The following is an 18,262-nucleotide window of genomic DNA, read 5'->3' as shown; positions in this document are numbered from 1 at the left end:
AACTTTCATGACCAGTTTCTGAACTTACATATATTTATTATATCCTTATGACTGATCTAATCTAAAAGGCTGCTGTCAATACAAGTGTAATATTTTTTAAAAGTAGAATACCTCCAGGGATTTTCTTGTAGCATGTACTTACTTTCTTAAAACAAAACAAAGCAAATCACTGTGGTATTATTCCATTCTAACCTCATTCATTTTGGTGAAGAATCACATCAGCAAAGAACTGAAAGTCAATAAAATAAAATTTCTGATCTGCAAAGTGTCCTGAAATAATACATTTGGCTTAGTCCACAGTGATAGTCTAGGAGGAGAGCCAGCATATCCTTCTTTTGTTTCCATTTGTCATCTGGTAACAGAAAAGGTTTTTGGCTCTTATTTCTTATAGCCTTTTTCCACTGTAATTTTTTTTAAAAAGAGAATGAATAGCCAGGAGTTAATTTGCTGCTCTTTTTCTGCAGTGTTGATGACAGGGCTCCTTATCTGGCTTTGGGAGCTGTGAAGAACATCTCGCTGAACATCACCATTTCTAACATTGGGGATGATGCTTATGACACAAACATCGCTTTCAACTTTTCCAGAGAGCTTTTCTTTATCAAAATGTGGCAAAAGGTAGGCACAATCAGTATGTCAGACAGGCAAGTTGATCATTTTTATTGTTGCTAAAATGAACTAATTGAAATTAGTATTCACCATTTATATTGTAGAAATAAGGGATAGGCAAGAGAGCCTAGATCTTCTATTTATTTTGATTGATTTTTCCCTTAAATTTAAATGAACTCTTCTAAACAGAAAGGAGGCTAAAAAGAAATCTTTCATTTCTGAAGCATCTTGTCTGAAGTATTTTGTTATGAAAGTAAAAAACGAAGTATAACCAAATTGTCTGGTTGTTTGTAGAAATACTTTAATGTTAATAATGTTTGAAATTGGTCATACGTAGGCAGTAACCCCAAAAAAGTCTTCCCACTTAGTATCTTAGTTATGCAGAATTCCTAATTTAAAATAAAGTCACATAAAATTATAGCACTGATCAGCATAACAGTGCATTTCTTGTATCCCACCTTTATTATTTTTACAAATAACTCAAGGTGGTGAACATATCAACATACTTTCCTTCTCCTATTTTGCCAACAACAATCCTGTGAAATGGGTTGGGCTGAGGGGGAATGACTGGCTCAAGGTCACCCAGCTGGCTTTCATGACTAAGATGGGACTAGAATTCAGTCTCCCACTTTCTAGACTGTTGCTTTAACCACTTGACCAAACTGACTCCCTTTATTCAGTATTTAATTATTCAGCTAGCTAAAAGAAAGCTTCTCTTAGAAGAACTTTCTTCTTTCCTTCTTTCATAAATCAAGCATCTTAACAGAAGTTCCATCCTTTATAATGTGACAGGGTTCATACGAAAAGATTGGAGCTTCTATCTTTATGGTCTAACATTTATTTTGTCATTTGTCACACCACAAACAACTGTTTCTTTCTTCTTTCCTTCTTGTATTCTAATTCTTCCTTATATTTTGATGGTCTGGATAAATCTCGCTCAATAAATAATTGTCAATAGAAACAGTAGTTCCAAGAATGCTTACTTCATTTTCAAATACAGAAAAATCTTTACTACACATTTCTTTGACATTTATTTATTTAAAAGATTAGTATGTCCTCTCATGTGAAGCAGCTCCGGGTTGCTCATAACGAGTTCATCAAAGGTGTTAGATTTTCTGCTTACATTTTTTTCCAATATAGTAAATATAATAATTAAATCTAACCCTATCTAACAAAAATGAAATTCGATGTAGAGAAAAGTAAAGTCTTGCACTTAGACAAGAAAAACCAAAAGTACACTTATAGACTGGGTGATACCAGGCTTAATAGCAGTAACTGTGAGAAGGATCTTGGAGTCTTAGTGGACAACAGTGTATGATGGCAGCCAAAAAAGCCAATGCAATCCTAAATTGCATTAACAGAGGGATTCAATCAAAATCAAGTGAGGTACTAATACCATTCTATAAAGCCTTAGTAAGACCACACCTAGAATACTGCATCCAGTTTTGGTCACCACACTATAAAAAAGATGTTGAGACTCTAGAAAGACTGCAGAGAAGAGCAACAAAGATGATTAGGGAACTGTGGGCTAAAACATATGAAGAACGGTTACAGGAACTGGGCATGGCTAGTCTGTTGAAGAGAAGAACCAGTGGAGACATGATAGCAGTCTTCCAATATTTGAGGGGCTGTCACAGAAAAGAGTGGCTCAACCTGAACACCAGACAAAGAAAAATGGATGTAAACTGAACAAGGAGAGATTCAACCTAGAAATAAGGAGAAATTTTCTGACAGTGAGAACAATCAACCAATGGAACAGGTTGCCTTCAGAAGTTGTGTGAACGTTATCAGTGGAGCCTTTGAAGAAGAGACTGGACTGCCATCTGTCAGAAATGGTGTAGGATCTCCTGCTTGGGCAGGGCGGGGGGTTGGACTAGATGACCTATAAGATCCCTTCCAACTCTGTTCATCTGTTAAAACTGTTAAATATAGTAATTTAATTTAGGGAATGCAGATTTTATTTTGTAACTTCTTGGCTTCCATATAACCCTGCTTCATAAAACATGACCATTCCTAAATATATATTACTATATCGTATTATGTATGCATAGTATATATATTAAGCTAGATAGATATTAGAAGTTCCCCTTACTGCATTCTTTCAAGGTCTAATTGGTCATTATTTTTTGTTCCTTGGGATTGAAATAATTCAATTTTCTTGTTAAAAGAAAAAGTTGCACCCGCCATGTTAAGTTAACTATTTTTCGTCTTGATGAGATTTATGTGGTTTCCTTTCAATTAGTAATTTAATGACATTTAAATAGCCACCCAACTCAATCTGATCAGTAACTCTGGGTGTCTTACAAGGAAAAAAACACCAATTAAAAAAACACCATAACCACAGTAACACTCCATTTCCTTGGCAACAAAAACAAACCAGCCACTCCATATCATTCTGGACTACTCAGGCCCTCTTGACACTCAGTGGCTGGGAATAAGAAAGGCATTTCCTTGACATCATATTATCTCTAATTAACCTTCCCTACTTCTCAAATCCCATGGAAGATTAGCTGAATAACTAAAGTAAGAAGAAAAGCTCCATCACAGAAAAGAGGGCTCAACCTGAACACCAGACAAAGAAAAATGGATGTAAACTGAACAAGGAGAGATTCAACCTAGAAATAAGGAGAAATTTTCTGACAGTGAGAACAATCAACCAATGGAACAGGTTGCCTTCAGAAGTTGTGTGAACTTTATCAGTGGAGCCTTTGAAGAAGAGACTGGATTGCCATCTGTCAGAAATGGTGTAGGATCTCCTGCTTGGGTGGGGCGGAGGGGTTGGACTAGATGACCTATAAGATCCCTTCCAACTCTGTTCATCTGTTAAATGTGTTAAATATAGTAATTTAATTTTGGGAATGCAGATTTTATTTTGTAACTTCTTGGCTTCCATATAACCCTGCTTCATAAGACATGACCATTCCTAAATATATATTACTATATCATATTATAGTAATAATAAATAAATAGTAATAAAGTAAGAAGAAAAGCTCAGTGGCTAACAAAGTCTCAAACCTCTATCTATCTAAAGGGAAAGCTTTTTTCTTTTTTACAGAAGATTAGGTGGCTCAGTATCAGCTGTTGAAAGTTTTTCACATGGTAAACACAATATGTATGGTTACCATGCATGACCTTGTGTTCTATCTGCATTGACTCATCATATATATTTCACATGGCTGCAGAAACATGTGTCTGGAGAATGCTAGAACTTACTCTCCAAATTCTATCTCAAGTCTGCTATATAGCCCCCTTTAGAAAAAACCTGGAATATACCATGTCCTGCCTTTTTCTTTGGCTTGTCCTGTCCCCCCCAAATATGACTCCTATCTGCTTTTTAGTAGATTTAATATAATGGGATTTCAACTACCTACAGTATTACAGTTACAATATACGGAGCTGGTAACTGGTTCTTTGTTTCAAATATCTTATGTAAATTTCAGCAAAAGTATAATAGGTGTAGGGACACCAAGTATCTATTATTATGATTGAAAGGAAAAATTGTGCTCTGAATCAGTAATTATTGGACTGGCATTGAATTACACTGCCACTGTTAGGTCTCAGGTGTTTCTACAGGGACCCTGGCCTTTTGGTGGGAGGAATGTGGGAGGAATGGAGTGATCTGTATATGAAGTTTCTGTTTCCTGCATTACTGTGTTAATCTCTATATGAAGTTTCTGTTTCCCTACAATGATGTAGTGTGGGAGGGATTTGGTTAGCATTGCTTTAAATAGCTGGTTTTAAGTGAGAAGCTTCAGTTCTTGCCTAGATCTCTTGTTATCACAAATCTTCAAATAAAAGCTCCTTTTGGAACCACTGCCGCTCCTGGAAGAGATCTCCGCCAGAAGGGAAAAGGAGGGAAACCAAACCTCACTCTGCCCCGTCACGCTCAACCACCTGCTTCCATTGTGGGAAGGAAGGTCACCGTGAAAACGAGTGCCATGATGACTTCCGGTTGGTGAATCCCAGCGAAATGGCGCTGTGACAGCGATCGCTGCTTGCAGTGCCACTTTTTTGTTGCGTTTTGGGGTCCCTTCGAGGCGTGGGAGCTTGGAGAGCTCCGCGGACGATAGCGGGGTGTCAGCAGGCAGAGCGGTGAGGAGCAAGCACTCTCTGCTGGACCGACTACCGCTGTCAAACTAACGCGGCGCGTCTGCTTTAAATGGCAGACTTGAAGCTGTGATAGCCAACAAAAGACAGGAAGCAAGAAGATTTCGGTGAAGTTGGTGCCTATTATCATTCGTATTACTCTCCCTTAAACACGCTCGGAGTGAGTTCAATTGGATTGTGCTGGCTGCGTCTGATAAGAAGGATCCTGGAAGGAATTGGCGGCGATTGTGAGGTTGGAGGAGATTGGTGGGAGATGAAATCGCAGACGTGCTGGTGAGACTGAGGACATTTTTAGAAAGGGAGACGGAGCCTTCAGTGGATTGGATTGATACTTTGTTTCGAGCAAACAAACTTTGGAAAGTTAAGAGTGTGGAATAGACAAATTGAATAAAGGAACTGGATTTTGGAAGTGCGGTAGCTGTCAGGACTAACAATAAGATTGTCTCGAGCTGAGAGACTGAGGAGCACTTGGGGAAGATAACGTGGCTGATGAAATCTGAATGACAATGCAAATGGAGAGTGATTGAACTTAAGAGCAACGCGAAGCAGATCACACAGCAAAGCGTGCCTGCTGCATCATTGTAAAAGAATTTTTTTTAATATTTTTTGGTTGCTTTTCCCTTCTGCTCTTTTATGACTGAGAGAAGTTATTGAGCAATTAATCAACTAATCAATTAATTAATCAACGAGTTGGGCAAATAACAACAAGGAAAAAAAACATTAGAAAATTTATATATCTATAAGTATATATCTATATTAATATTATATATATTACATATTCCATTTTAGATAATCTAAATTAATTGTGAACTTATTTGAAATTTATTAAGTACTTTTTAGATTTTTTATTAAGGAATTTATATACGCTATAATCTTTTATATTCTATAATTGGATTTTTCCCTTTCTTCTTCTCCTTTCTTCTTTCAATTATTGATTCTTAATTTTGATTAGCTCTTTATAACTTAAAATATTGAATATTGAATATTGAGATTGCATAATTAATTATTTATATGTGTACTTAGATTGCTCAAGAGATATTAGAAAGTCACCAGTGCTTAAGTGTTAAATAAGAGTAGGTAAAGATAATTTGCTTAAGTAGTGGTAGCAGGTGAGAGGGTTATCTTAGTTCAAATTAGTTTAATTATTAATTGATCAATAAGCGACTTATTACAAGATAGGTTTGTGCAATAGATAAAAATTTGAATTATTGATTTATTGTATTACTAAACAATATTGAATAGTGGAACGGAAGGGAACGATTTAATATAAATTCATTTGATAGAGGCAGTTAAATATTGGTGGATGACAATTTGGAAAAACATTGAAAATATAATAAGAAAACAGAAAAAGATATTAAAAGAGATGAGCTTCTCATCCACGGTGACAAAAACAGGAAAGAAAACATCCTCAAATCCCACGATCACAACGACATCACCTGCTACACAGAAATTGACTGAAGGTTTCTCTAAAATGGAGAAATCAGGAATGCTACCCACAATGCAAGCAATGCAATCAACATTGACAGCAATACAGGACACGATGATTATGTTACAAGAAAAAATGTCTAGTAATCATACTGAATTGAAGACAGATATTAGGGCATTAGATCAAAAAATGATTGGTATACAGGAATCAATACAAACTAATACACAGAAGATTAAAAAGATGGAAGTTAAAATGGAACAACAGGAAAAAAATTTAGATACGGTTGACCAAAAACTGATGGAACAGAACAGGGAATTGGCAGACTCAATTACCCAATTGGAAATGGATCGAGCCTCCTTCTATCTCCGTTTCCAAAACATTGCGGAAGATAAGGAAGAAGATCTGTGCCAGGTGATGGCAGAATTAATTGCTGGGGTGTTGCAACAAGATAAATTGGATATTATAAAGGAAATTGACGAGGCGTACAGGGTCCAGACAAATTATGCACGAAGAAACAAATTGCCAAGGGAGGTGCATATAAGATTCGCAAGGAAGAAGGTAAAGGATAGTCTCTATAGTGTGGCAAGAGATGAGCCAATCATGTATAAGGGAAAGGAGGTGATCATACTTAAACAAATCCCAAGGAGGGTAAGGGAGATAAGGAGAGATTATAGGTTTTTGGCTACTCAATTAAACAAAAGGAATATTCTCTTCAGGTGGATCTTACCAGAAGGCATGTGGATCACATGGCAAGGGAATAAAGTTAAGATAGATAGCTTAGTAGCAGCTCAAGAGTTCCTGGATCAATTACGAGCGTCTGAAGAGGATCAAAGTAGTAAAGAGGAGTTAGAGGTGGAAACATCGAAAGAAGAAGTAACCCAGCAGATAAGAGAGAAAGAAGGGATATCGAAGGAAAAGGAGGAGGAAGATAAGGATAGTAAGGAGACAAAGAAAGACCAAAGTCCACAAAGAGTCACACGTGCCAAGAAGTATTAGGATAGTATACAAAAATTAAGAGATGGATGATTGGAAATTGATATCGGTTAACGTAAATGGCCTAAACGATAACAAAAAGAGGAAAATTTTTTTTACAAAATTAGCTAAACAAAATATGGATATAGTGTGTCTTCAAGAGGTCCATATTAAAAAGGAAAATCAAAAATATTTGGAATATAAGAAATTGGGGAATCTTTATGCATCCCTAGCTGATAAAAAGAAAAGGGGAGTAGCATTGTACATCAAGAAGGAAATAAAAGCCGAACTAAAATATGCAGACCCGAAGGGAAGGGTATTAATGGTGGAAGTTAAAAGAGGCAACTGTCCAATCTTATTAACAGCAATTTATGCCCCGAATGAAAACCTAGGAGACTTTTATAAAAAATTAGGAGAGAGATTAAGCATGATGGATAAGAGCAAGATTTGCATAATTGGCGATTTTAATGGGGTAATAGATTCAAATAGAGATTATAAGGGGACCAAAGGTAAAAAGAAAAAGAGGAAAAATTTACCAAAACCATTCTTTGATATGGTAGAAGAATTCAATCTAGTGGATATTTGGCGGGTTCTGCACCCATATCAGAGGCAGTATACATATTATTCTAATCCTAAGAAATCTTGGTCTAGGATTGATATGATGTGGATAAGCAGAGATATAGGGTTAGATATTAAGTCAACAGAAATCATGCCCAACATTTGGGCAGACCATAATCCATTAGAGGTTAAATGGGAATGTACGCACAAGAGAAGAAATACAAGATGGAGATTAAATAATCAATTTCTAAAGGACAAGCAAAATGTTGAGAAAGTAAAAAAAGAATTAAATTTATTTTTTGAAGTAAATGAAAAGGAGGCAACATCTCGAAGTATCATATGGGATACAATGAAAGCGTACGTAAGAGGACTAGCAATATCGTATAGTGCACACAGGAATAAGGAAAGAAGAGAGAGGCAGAAGGCACTGATAGAAGAATTAGGGAAAGCCGAGAGGGAACTACAACATAAACCAGATAATAAGGATGTTAAAGAAAATTGGATGGTTATACGGCACAAATTAAACGTAATAGACCAAGAGGAATTGGCGTACAAAATGAAACGAACCAAACAATATTATTTTGAAAATGCAAACAAACCGGGCAGGTGGCTGTCCTATAGGTTAAAAAGAGAAAAAGAGAAAGGCATAATTCATCAATTGGAAGACCCGGAAGGCCACCTCAACAATAAACAGGAAGATAAATTGGAGATTGCCCGAGAGTATTATGCGGCTCTGTATGCGGAAGAACAAATTCCTAATGAAAAGGTGGTCCAATACTTGTCAAAAGAAAGTCTTCCAAAAATCGGGGAAGAGGATAAAGAAATACTTAATAAAGAAATAACGATGACAGAATTAAGAATGGTAATATCAAAACTTAAAAAGAATAAATCCCCAGGCCCAGATGGACTTCCAGGGGAATTTTATAAAAATTCGGATTTGGGAGAAATTTTGTTACCAAAGTTGTTAGAAATTTATAATGAGGCCCTAACAGAATCCAAAATTCCAGAATCATGGAGAGAGGCGTATATTACTCTCCTCCAAAAAGAAGGAGAAGACCCAAAATTAATTAAAAATTACAGACCGATATCCCTCCTGAATACGGACTACAAAATCTATATGGGTATTTTAGCAGGAAGGCTAAAAATAATTTTGAATAAATTAATACACAGTGACCAAAATGGATTCCTCCCTGGGAGGCAAATCAGGAATAATACAAGGATGATAATAGACATATTGGAATACTATGAGGAACACCCGAACAAAGAAATGGCATTGGTCTTTGTCGACGCCCAAAAGGCATTTGACAATCTTAATTGGCAATTTATGAAACAACAAATTATCCAAATGGAATTCGGATCAAATTTTGTCAATACGATATCCACAATCTATCAAAAACAAAAGGCTAATATATTACTGAATGGAGAACTAACTAAGGCTTTTCAAATTAGAAAAGGGGTCCGACAAGGGTGCCCTCTATCCCCACTTCTATTTATCTTAGCACTAGAAGTATTCTTGAGAAAGATTAGGAACAATAATGAAATAAAGGGTCTGACAATCAGAAAAGAGATATATAAGACACAGGCATTTGCAGATGATGTGGTATTAATCATGGAAGAACCATTAGAATCAGGCACTAAAATTCTGGAAGAATTGGGCAATTACGGGGAGGTAGCAGGCCTTAAATTAAATAAATCCAAAACTAAATTATTAACAAAAAATATGACGGAGGCAAGGAAAAAAGTACTGGAAGAAACAATGGAGATCCAAATCGCCAAGAAGGTAAAATACCTGGGGGTCTGGATTTCATCAAGGTGCTCGGCCCTCAGAGAGGATAATTATTTACCATTGATTAGAAATATTAAACAGGATCTGGAAAAGTGGGGAAGACTACAGATATCATTATTAGGCAGAATCGCGGCAATAAAAATGAGCATATTACCCAAGTTATTGTATCTATTCTGAACGGTCCCTGTTAAATTAGATAAAAAATTCTTTCTGGAGCTCAATAGCATCATCAGGAAATTTATTTGGGAGGGAAAGAAACCAAGGATAGCGATTAGGAATTTACAGGACAAGAAGGAAAGAGGGGGTTTCGGATTACCTAAATGGGAGTTATATCAAAAAGCTGCAAACCTAGTATGGCTGAAAGAATGGGCAACCCTAAGAAATAAAAGACTGTTAACTCTAGAAGGGTATGATCTCCAGAAGGGGTGGCATGCATATCTCTGGGATACTGGGAAGAAGATAAAAACTTACTTCCATAGACATAAAATAAGGGAGATCTTGATACAAATATGGGGAGAGATGAGACAGAAGCACTATAGGAAAATTCCGAGATGGCTTTCCACCATGGAGGCTATAATATATCCAAATGTATTAGAAATGGGTAAAACGTTCAGATACAATGAATTATTAGATGGGGGAGGGAACCTTAAAACAAGGGAAGAATTGATGGAACAAGGTATTTCTATAGACTGGTGGCCATATAACCAAATTAAATCCAGATATAAAAAAGATAAGGAGGAATTCGGCATTGAAATAAGCATAAATGGATTTGATAAGATATGGATGGGTACGGACGACAAAATTTTAGCTAAATTATATAATTATTTATTGGAGTATGATATGGCAGAGGAAGTAGTTAAAGAACCGATGTTAGCATGGGCCAAAAATATAGGACAGAATATAAATTTGAACGAATGGGATTCAATATGGAATAACAACCTTAAAATGACAAAGGCGACGGCTTATAAGGAAAACCAATACAAGCTGTTTTATAGATGGCATATGGCCCCAGCCAGGATAGCGAAGATCTACCCCAATTCGAGCCCTAAATGTTGGAAATGTGACCATCAGCAGGGTACTTTTTATCATTGCTGGTGGACATGTAATCAGGCACAAAAATTCTGGAGGATGATATGGGTATGGATTAGAGAAATAATAAAAGAAAATTTTGATTTTGACCCAAAAGCTTTTCTCCTGGGAATTTTGAAAACTGAATATGCAAAAAAGAAAAAGTATTTAATTATACATATTCTGACAGCCGCTAGAATTTCCTTTGCCCAGTATTGGAAAGAAAAACAAATACCACCTCAAGAACATGTTATTGGAAAAATATTGGAGTGCGCCGAAATGAACAAATTGACTTCAGAACTTAATGACAGAGAAGATTCAGAATTTTATAGCGTGTGGGACATGTGGTACGAATGGATGGGGGAAAGAAATAAAGAAGGTAATAGAGATTAAATTTTAACTAATTAACAAAATCTATATGAATAGTATTAGATTTAGTCTTAGGGAGTTGAGCACTATTATTTTTAAATGTTTGAAATTAAATCTAGCTCCAAGAAACAATATCAACAAAAGACAAGCAATAATGTATGCAGATGTATATATGTATATAACTGCACCAATGAACCGAAAATGTACCGATTGTATTACTATATGTTATAATAAAATCAAATTCAAAAAAAAAAAGAAAAGAAAAGAAAACGAGTGCCATGTGAGAATGTCCACCTGAAAGGGAGAGAAGCAGATCTGAGGAAAACCCTCAAAGTCACCACTGCATTCCAAAGATATTGCATCAAAGATTTAGAATTTTTTGTAAACTAGACTTGCGGGAGGCTTATTAGCAGATTAGGATCCAAGAAGGGGACAAATGGAAAACAGTGTTTAATTGTCCGCTAGGATGTTTTCAGTTCAAGGTTTTGTCATTTGGACTCTGAGGGGTCCTGCCATTTTCATGCAGCTAATTAATGAGGTGCTCCATGAGCACTTGTATAAGGGAGTTTTGGTTTATCTTGATGATATATTGATTTATACTGAAACTAAGACGCAACATGTTAAATTGGTGCAATAAGTTTTGAAGAAATTAAGGGCAGCTATGTTGTTTGCCAAACTCTCCAAATGTGATTTTCACCAAGATAGGATAGATTACCTAGGGTACAGAATCTCTCACTAGAGGGTGGAAATGGACCCTGCAAAAGTCAGATCAGTCCTTCAGTGGGAAATCCCCCGTACTTGCAAACAATTGTAGAGCTTCCTGGGGTTCACTAACTTTTATAAGCTCTTATCCCCTCTTATCCCCTCTTTTGCCCAAATAGCGTTGCCGATTACAAATCTGTTAAAAACCAAGGGGGTAGATAAACCGAAACCTAGCCAACCACTGAATTGGACTATGGACTGCCAAGCAGCATTTGAAAAACTGAAAAAAACTCTTTTCGTATTAAAACACCCAGACCCAGAGAAACCATTTGTAATCCAGGCCGATGCCAGCAATGTGGCAGTCGGTGCTGTTTTACTCCAAGAGAATGAAGAAGGCAAATTACAACCATGTGCATACACCTAGGAAGTTAACTGAAACTGAACAGAGATGGACAATATGGGAAAAGGAGGCTCTTGCAGTTAGGTGGGCACTCCTCACTTGGAGACATTTTTTGGAAGGAAGTAAAATACCTTTCCAAGTATGGACCAACCTCAAGAATGTGGAAGCACTCAAAACCCCATGGAACATGTCCAGTGGGCACCGTACTTCCAATGCTTTAATTTTACTTTGAAGTATTTACCGTGAGGGAAAAACTTTTTGGCAGATGCCTTGTCCAGACAACAGCAATACAACAGTGCCAAGGCGGAAGTAATTAAGCCCATGATCCCAACCTCCCAATTAGCAGCTAAGGTCGTCACATGCTCTCAGGTGAAGAACAACCCCTCCACCTTAGGCAATGCCACCACTACAAATTTCAAAAAAGCCTTAGAAATGGATTAGTGGTTTAGTGCCAATAAACATACTTGCATAATAAAAGAGGGATTAGCTTGGGTGGGAAATAAGATGTATGTCCTAGCTAGGGAAAGGCTGAGAACTATGCAAGCTTGTCATGACTCCAAATTAGATGGTCGCTTTGGTTTTGTAAAAACATTACATTTACTGAAACAGCAGTTCTGGTAGCCCTCATTAAAGAAGCACATAGAAAGTTATGTAGCAAGCTGCCCCATTTGTGCTGCTGCTAAATGCAGGCAGGGGAAAACCCCAGGGCTACTGCAGCCGGTGGCTGACCCTTCAGCACCATAGGGAGAGATTTCCATGGATTTCATTGTTGAATTGCCTGAGAGTTCTGGAAACACAGTGATCTGGGTTGTCACAGATTTTTTCTCAAAACAGGCTCATTTTATCCCATGCCAAAAGATCCCTACAGCTAAAGCCTTGGCTACCCTGTTTTTGGTCCATATTTACCACTTGCATGGGGCCCCATGACGTATTATTTTGGACAGAGGGGTCCAATTCACGTCCAAGTTCTGGAAAGCTTTTTTGAATCTACTTGGGACTGAGCAAGGACTTAGTTCTAGTCATCATCCACAGAGAAACAGGGCCACGGAACAAACGAACTCAGTTCTGGAACAGTACCTGCACTGTTTTATTAATTATCAGCAGGACAACTGGACCAAACTACTGCCTTTTGCAGAAGTAGCCTATAATAATGCAGTTCACGCTAGCACAGGTTTTACCCCTTTCAGAGTGGCCACAGGGCAAGAATTTAATGCTATGCTTGAGTTACCCTCACATGAACCAGTTTCTGTTTCTGTTTTCTGCATTACTGTGCTAATCTCTATATGAAGTTTCTGTTTCTGTTTTCCTGCAATGATGTAGTGTGGGAGGGGTTTGGTTAACATTGCTTTAAATAGCTGGTTTTAAGTGAGAAGCTTCAGTTCTTGCCTAGATCTCTTGTTATCACAAACCTTTCAATAAAAGCTCCTTTTGAAACAACTGCAATTTCTTGGGAAGATTGGAGAGGCAAGACCTTACAGCCACTATTATTGTTGCTGGCTTTCATTTCTTTTAGCTCTGAAATTTTATGAGCCATGCTAATGACATTTCTTGGTAACCCGTTGGTCCTTTTCATTGGAGTGAGAAAGGGCATGCTGAGTGATATTTAAAAGGCTTCATTTATTGAGCTAATTCATCCCCCTTCAACACACACACACAATCACAATCACACACATACACACACACTTTTGCATCCTGGCAGCATGGATACACTCTAAATAGGTTCATTTTTTAATTTATTTAGTGTATGGCAAATATAAGGGCTTATAGTAGTTGAAATGTTAATGTCCAGTCCACCCAGCCATTCAAGTAAAATACCTGGCAACGGATAAATTAAATGGGTATTTTCTGTAGTTACAAGCTTCACCAAATGCATATCATTGAAGAAGATTCTTTATGAGATGAACTTCCAAAGCTGTATGGTTATTTATTCACATTGCCTATTTCGCACAATTACCCTTGCATTGCTGTTTTAGAAATGGCTAGTGGGGAGATAGAAGTAGTAATAACCAGCAATACTATCCTACCCAAACTTCTTTCCTCTAACACTTTACAGTAAGGTTGTCACAGCGGCATCACATGAGGTATCAGGACTTTCCCCCCCTTCATTAAATTGGCTGTGGGCGTAGCCAGCGCATGACACATTCGTCCCACAGGCTGGGAATTTCACAGCCCTGCTTGGCTTTCTATGAACTTGCATGACTACCAGATTTAAAAAAAAAAATAGAATTTTGTCTCAATGATACATATTACTTCATATATGTGCATAACATGAACAATATGCATATTAATTTTTGTGGTATTTTTAACTACTTGATTTCAACAATCTCTGCCATTCTTGTAGTTGAATTTTGCTATTTTTTATTTCAGTCATGTGCATTCTCTTTTTCTTTTCAAACAGAACCACTTTATTCTGCTTATATAGCAAATAACAAAGAAAAATAGCCCCAAAGGGAAGACATGAAGATAGGTAATGCCCCAAGACATCAGTGTAAGGACAGCTTTAAATGAAAATCACCCAGAGTAACTTTGCAGATTGAGATGGTTGACATATAAATTTGATAAATAAATAAAAATAGAACAAATAATAATACAGGTAGTCCTCGAATTACAATCATAATTGAACCCCAAATTTTTGATGCTAAGTGAAACATTTGTTAAGTGAATTTTATCCCATTTTACAACCTTTGATACCACCATTGTTAAGTGGAGCACTGTAGTTATTAAGTTAGTGACATGATTATTAAGTGAATCTGGCTTCCCCATTGACTTTGTTTGTAAGAAAGGTGTAACGGGGGCCACTGCAACGTCATAAACATAAATCAATTGCCAAGCATCTGATTTTTGATCACATGACTATGACCGTGGGGATACTACAATGGTGATACACTATGTGCACAATTATTAGGCAAGTGAGTATTTTGACCATATCATCCTTTGTATGCATATTTTCCACCTCCAGGCTGTATAAACTTAAATGCTTAGTGAATATAAGCATATCAGGTGATGTGTATTTGTGTAATGATCTCCTCAGGAGATCAAAACTCTTATATCGAAGTGTGCATAACTATTAGGCAGCTTCTTTTCCTCAGGCAAAATGGGCTAAAAAGAGATTTAACTGACTCTGAAAAGTCAAAAATTGTAAAAAGTCTTTCAGAGGAATGCAGCACTCTTGAAATTGCTAAGATATTGGGACGTGATCACAGAACCATCAAATGTTTTGTTGCAGATAGTAAACAGGATGCAAATAGTCAACTTGTTGAGAAAAAAAGACACATCTTAACTGCCAAAGATTTGAGAAGAATCAAACATGAAGCTACCAGGAACGCATTATCCTCCAATGTTGTCATATTTCAGAACTGCAACCTACCTGGAGTGCCCAGAAGTACAAAGTGTTCAGTGCTCAGAAACATGGCCAAGCTAAGGAAGGCTGAAATCTGACCATCACTGAACAAGACACATAAGTTGAAACGGCAAAACAGATTTTTCAAAGGTGTTGTGGAATGATGAAATGAGAGTGACTCTTAACGGGCCAGATGGATGGGCTCATGCCTGGATCAGTAACGGGCATAGAACTCCACTTTGATTCAGATGCCAGCAAGATGGAGGTGGGGCAGTGGTGGGATTCTACCGGTTCGCACTGCTTCAGTAGAACCAGTTGTTAAGTAGTTAAGCAGTTCGGAGAACAGGTTGTTAGAAGAAATCTCCTTTTGTTTTTTTCTATTTTACAGGGTTAATCCTGTAAGGAATTGTTGTTTCCTAGTCTAATCTTTATTGCCCTGCTGACAGAAACTGCCTTTCCGTTAACCCTTATTACTTTCTTGGCAGTACGCCTAGACTTACTGTTGCTTCCGGTTCTGGAACTTCTCAGAGGGTTTTTTTTTGGCTTTACTTTCTTAAAGAGGAAGGGTTGTTTTAAGCTTTTTACACCACTGTTGGGAGGAAATACTCCCCTGTTGGAGTTCTTCCAGCCACAATAGTTTAGTTAACTTTTTCATATGGCCAAGATCACAATCAGGGGCTCTGTAACATAACAAGAAGTGAACTGTAGTATTTAGAGTTGATTCCATAACTTTGCATGTAACACAGCACAAAGAGATTGGTCTATAATTTTCATTATTAATCTTTTTCAATCCTAGGAACTTTTTGTAAAAAAAATTACAACACCACCACCTCTGTGATTTTCACAGTCAGACCGAAAAATGTGATAATCACTTGCGGTAAAAAAAAATGTCTAGAAAAGACACATTCAACAAAATGAGGTCAAAAAGGGACATCTTCAACAGCATAAGGAATTCAGACATTTTGTTTGCGAGGCTTCTTGTATTAAATAGTTTACACATTAAACCAGTAGGAGTGAACTTTAAGGTGTTGGAGGGCATGCATACCTAACATTGGTGAACAGGAGCACAAATGTTAGGGTGTGGGCCAATGTTCATACGTTTAACACAGTCAGCATGTCAGCTAATTCCACCAGCGTATTTCGAGATTTTACTTTGCCTAAAGGATCCAACAGAACTTGGTAAATTAATGGTTTATTTCTGTTATAAAGAGTTGGGTGTATCATCGCCTCTAGAGGGGAAAACCAAATCGGAGTCATCAGGTAATATTGATTTCTTATTCGATCCCAAATAGTCATCAAAACCTTTCGGATAAAATGGTCCATAAAATATTTAGGTTTTTTGGGCCTTTCCTGACTCAGATAATAATGCCACCCCTGTTGCAAATTGTGGCCTTCCAAAATAAGGATCTCCTCCTCCTTAAAGCAATCCAGTCTCTGACAGCTGCTTGATGGTAAAGCTCCCATTTAGGTAGGCCAAATCCTCCCCTGGAAGGGGATTCTTGAAGCATTTTCAATTTAATCCTTGGTTTTTTGTTCTGCCATACAAATCTATGTATACATTGATCTAAAGATTGAAAATTTTTTGTATCTAATAAAACTGGGGCTGTCTGAAAAAGAAAAACCCATTTAGGCAAGATATACGTCTTGACTACTGCAATTCTACCTAATAATGATAACTGTAATCCTTTCCACCCTTCCAGCATTTCTTTAGTTTGACCAAGTAGTTTCCGGTAGTTATCCTCTTTAATGGTAGAGCATTTGGATGAAAACTAAATGCCTAAATGTTTCAGTTTTTTAACTATCTGAATCCCTAGTTCTTCCTCTAACTGCATTTTTTGATTCTTCGTCATATTCTTAATTAGGATCTTGGTTTTATCTTTTTTTAATTAGAATCCCGCTACTTTCCCGTAAGCCTCCAACTCCTGGAGCAAGATTGGTCCCAATTCCAAAAGTTCTTCCAAGACAAATATCAAATCGTCCGCAAAGGCTTGGAGCTTAAACTCTTCTCCTCTGATCCTTAGCCCTCTAATTCCTTGGTTCCTTCTGACCCTCATTCAATAATGGCTCTAGGGTTAAGATAAATAAAAGTGGAGATAATGGGCATCCCTGTCTAGTACCTTTACTTATATAAATCTTTTCAGACTCCTCCCCATTAATAAATATTTTCGCTGTCTGTTTCCCGTATACTGTCCGGATTGCCCTGATAAATCTTTTCCCAAATTCCATTTCGCTCAACTGTGCAAAGAGAAAGTTCCAGCTCACTCTGTCAAAAGCTTTTTGTGCATCCAAAGAGACCAGGGCCATCTGTTTATCAGAATTACATTCATAATATTCTAATATATTCATTATAGTTCTCACATTATCTTTCAGTTGTCTGTGAGGTAGGAAGCCATTCTGGTCTCACAGACAACTGAAAGATAATGTGCGAACTATTTGTGGTGGTGGCATTGCCTAAGGTGGAGGGGTTGTTCTTTGCCTGAGAGCATGTGATGACCTTAGCTGCTAATTGGGAGGTTGGGATCATGGGCTTAATTACTTCCGCCTTGGCACTGTTGTATTTCGGTAATCTGGGCAAGGCATCTGCAAAAAGTTTTTCCCTCCCCGGTAAATACTTCAAAGTGAAATTAAAGCATTGGAAGTATTGTGCCCACTGGACATGTTCCATGGGGTTTTGAGTGCTTCCACATTCTTGAGGTTGGTCCATACTTGGAAAGGTATTTTACTTCCTTCCAAAAAATGTCTCCAAGTGAGGAGTGCCCACCTAACTGCAAGAGCCTCCTTTTCCCATATTGTCCATCTCTGTTCAGTTTCAGTTAACTTCCTAGGTGTATGCACATGGTTGTAATTTGCCTTCTTCATTTTCTTGGAGTAAAACAGCACCGACTGCCACATTGCTGGCATCGGCCTGGATTACAAATGGTTTCTCTG

At 37.4% G+C, this 18,262-nt stretch overlaps 1 protein-coding gene across 4 annotated transcripts in view; it reads left to right on the top strand.

Annotated features, from left to right (window-relative positions):
- The window catches only part of ITGA9 (integrin subunit alpha 9), a 588,487-nt gene that overhangs the window by 347,572 nt on the left and 222,653 nt on the right, over nucleotides 1-18,262 (top strand). For all 4 annotated transcript variants that reach the window (XM_034425607.3, XM_034423994.3, XM_034424808.3 and 1 more), the window contains exon 18: nucleotides 465-615. In XM_034425607.3, coding sequence (XP_034281498.1) covers nucleotides 465-615 — 151 coding nt within the window. The remainder of the gene's footprint in view (nucleotides 1-464; nucleotides 616-18,262) is intronic.

Source organism: Pantherophis guttatus, chromosome 4, assembly GCF_059756535.1.
Source record: "Pantherophis guttatus breed Tessera chromosome 4, ASM5975653v1, whole genome shotgun sequence".
Taxonomy (NCBI): Eukaryota; Metazoa; Chordata; class Lepidosauria; order Squamata; family Colubridae; genus Pantherophis; species Pantherophis guttatus.
Note: the sequence above shows the minus strand (reverse complement) of the source record. Positions and strands in the feature narration are given on the sequence as shown.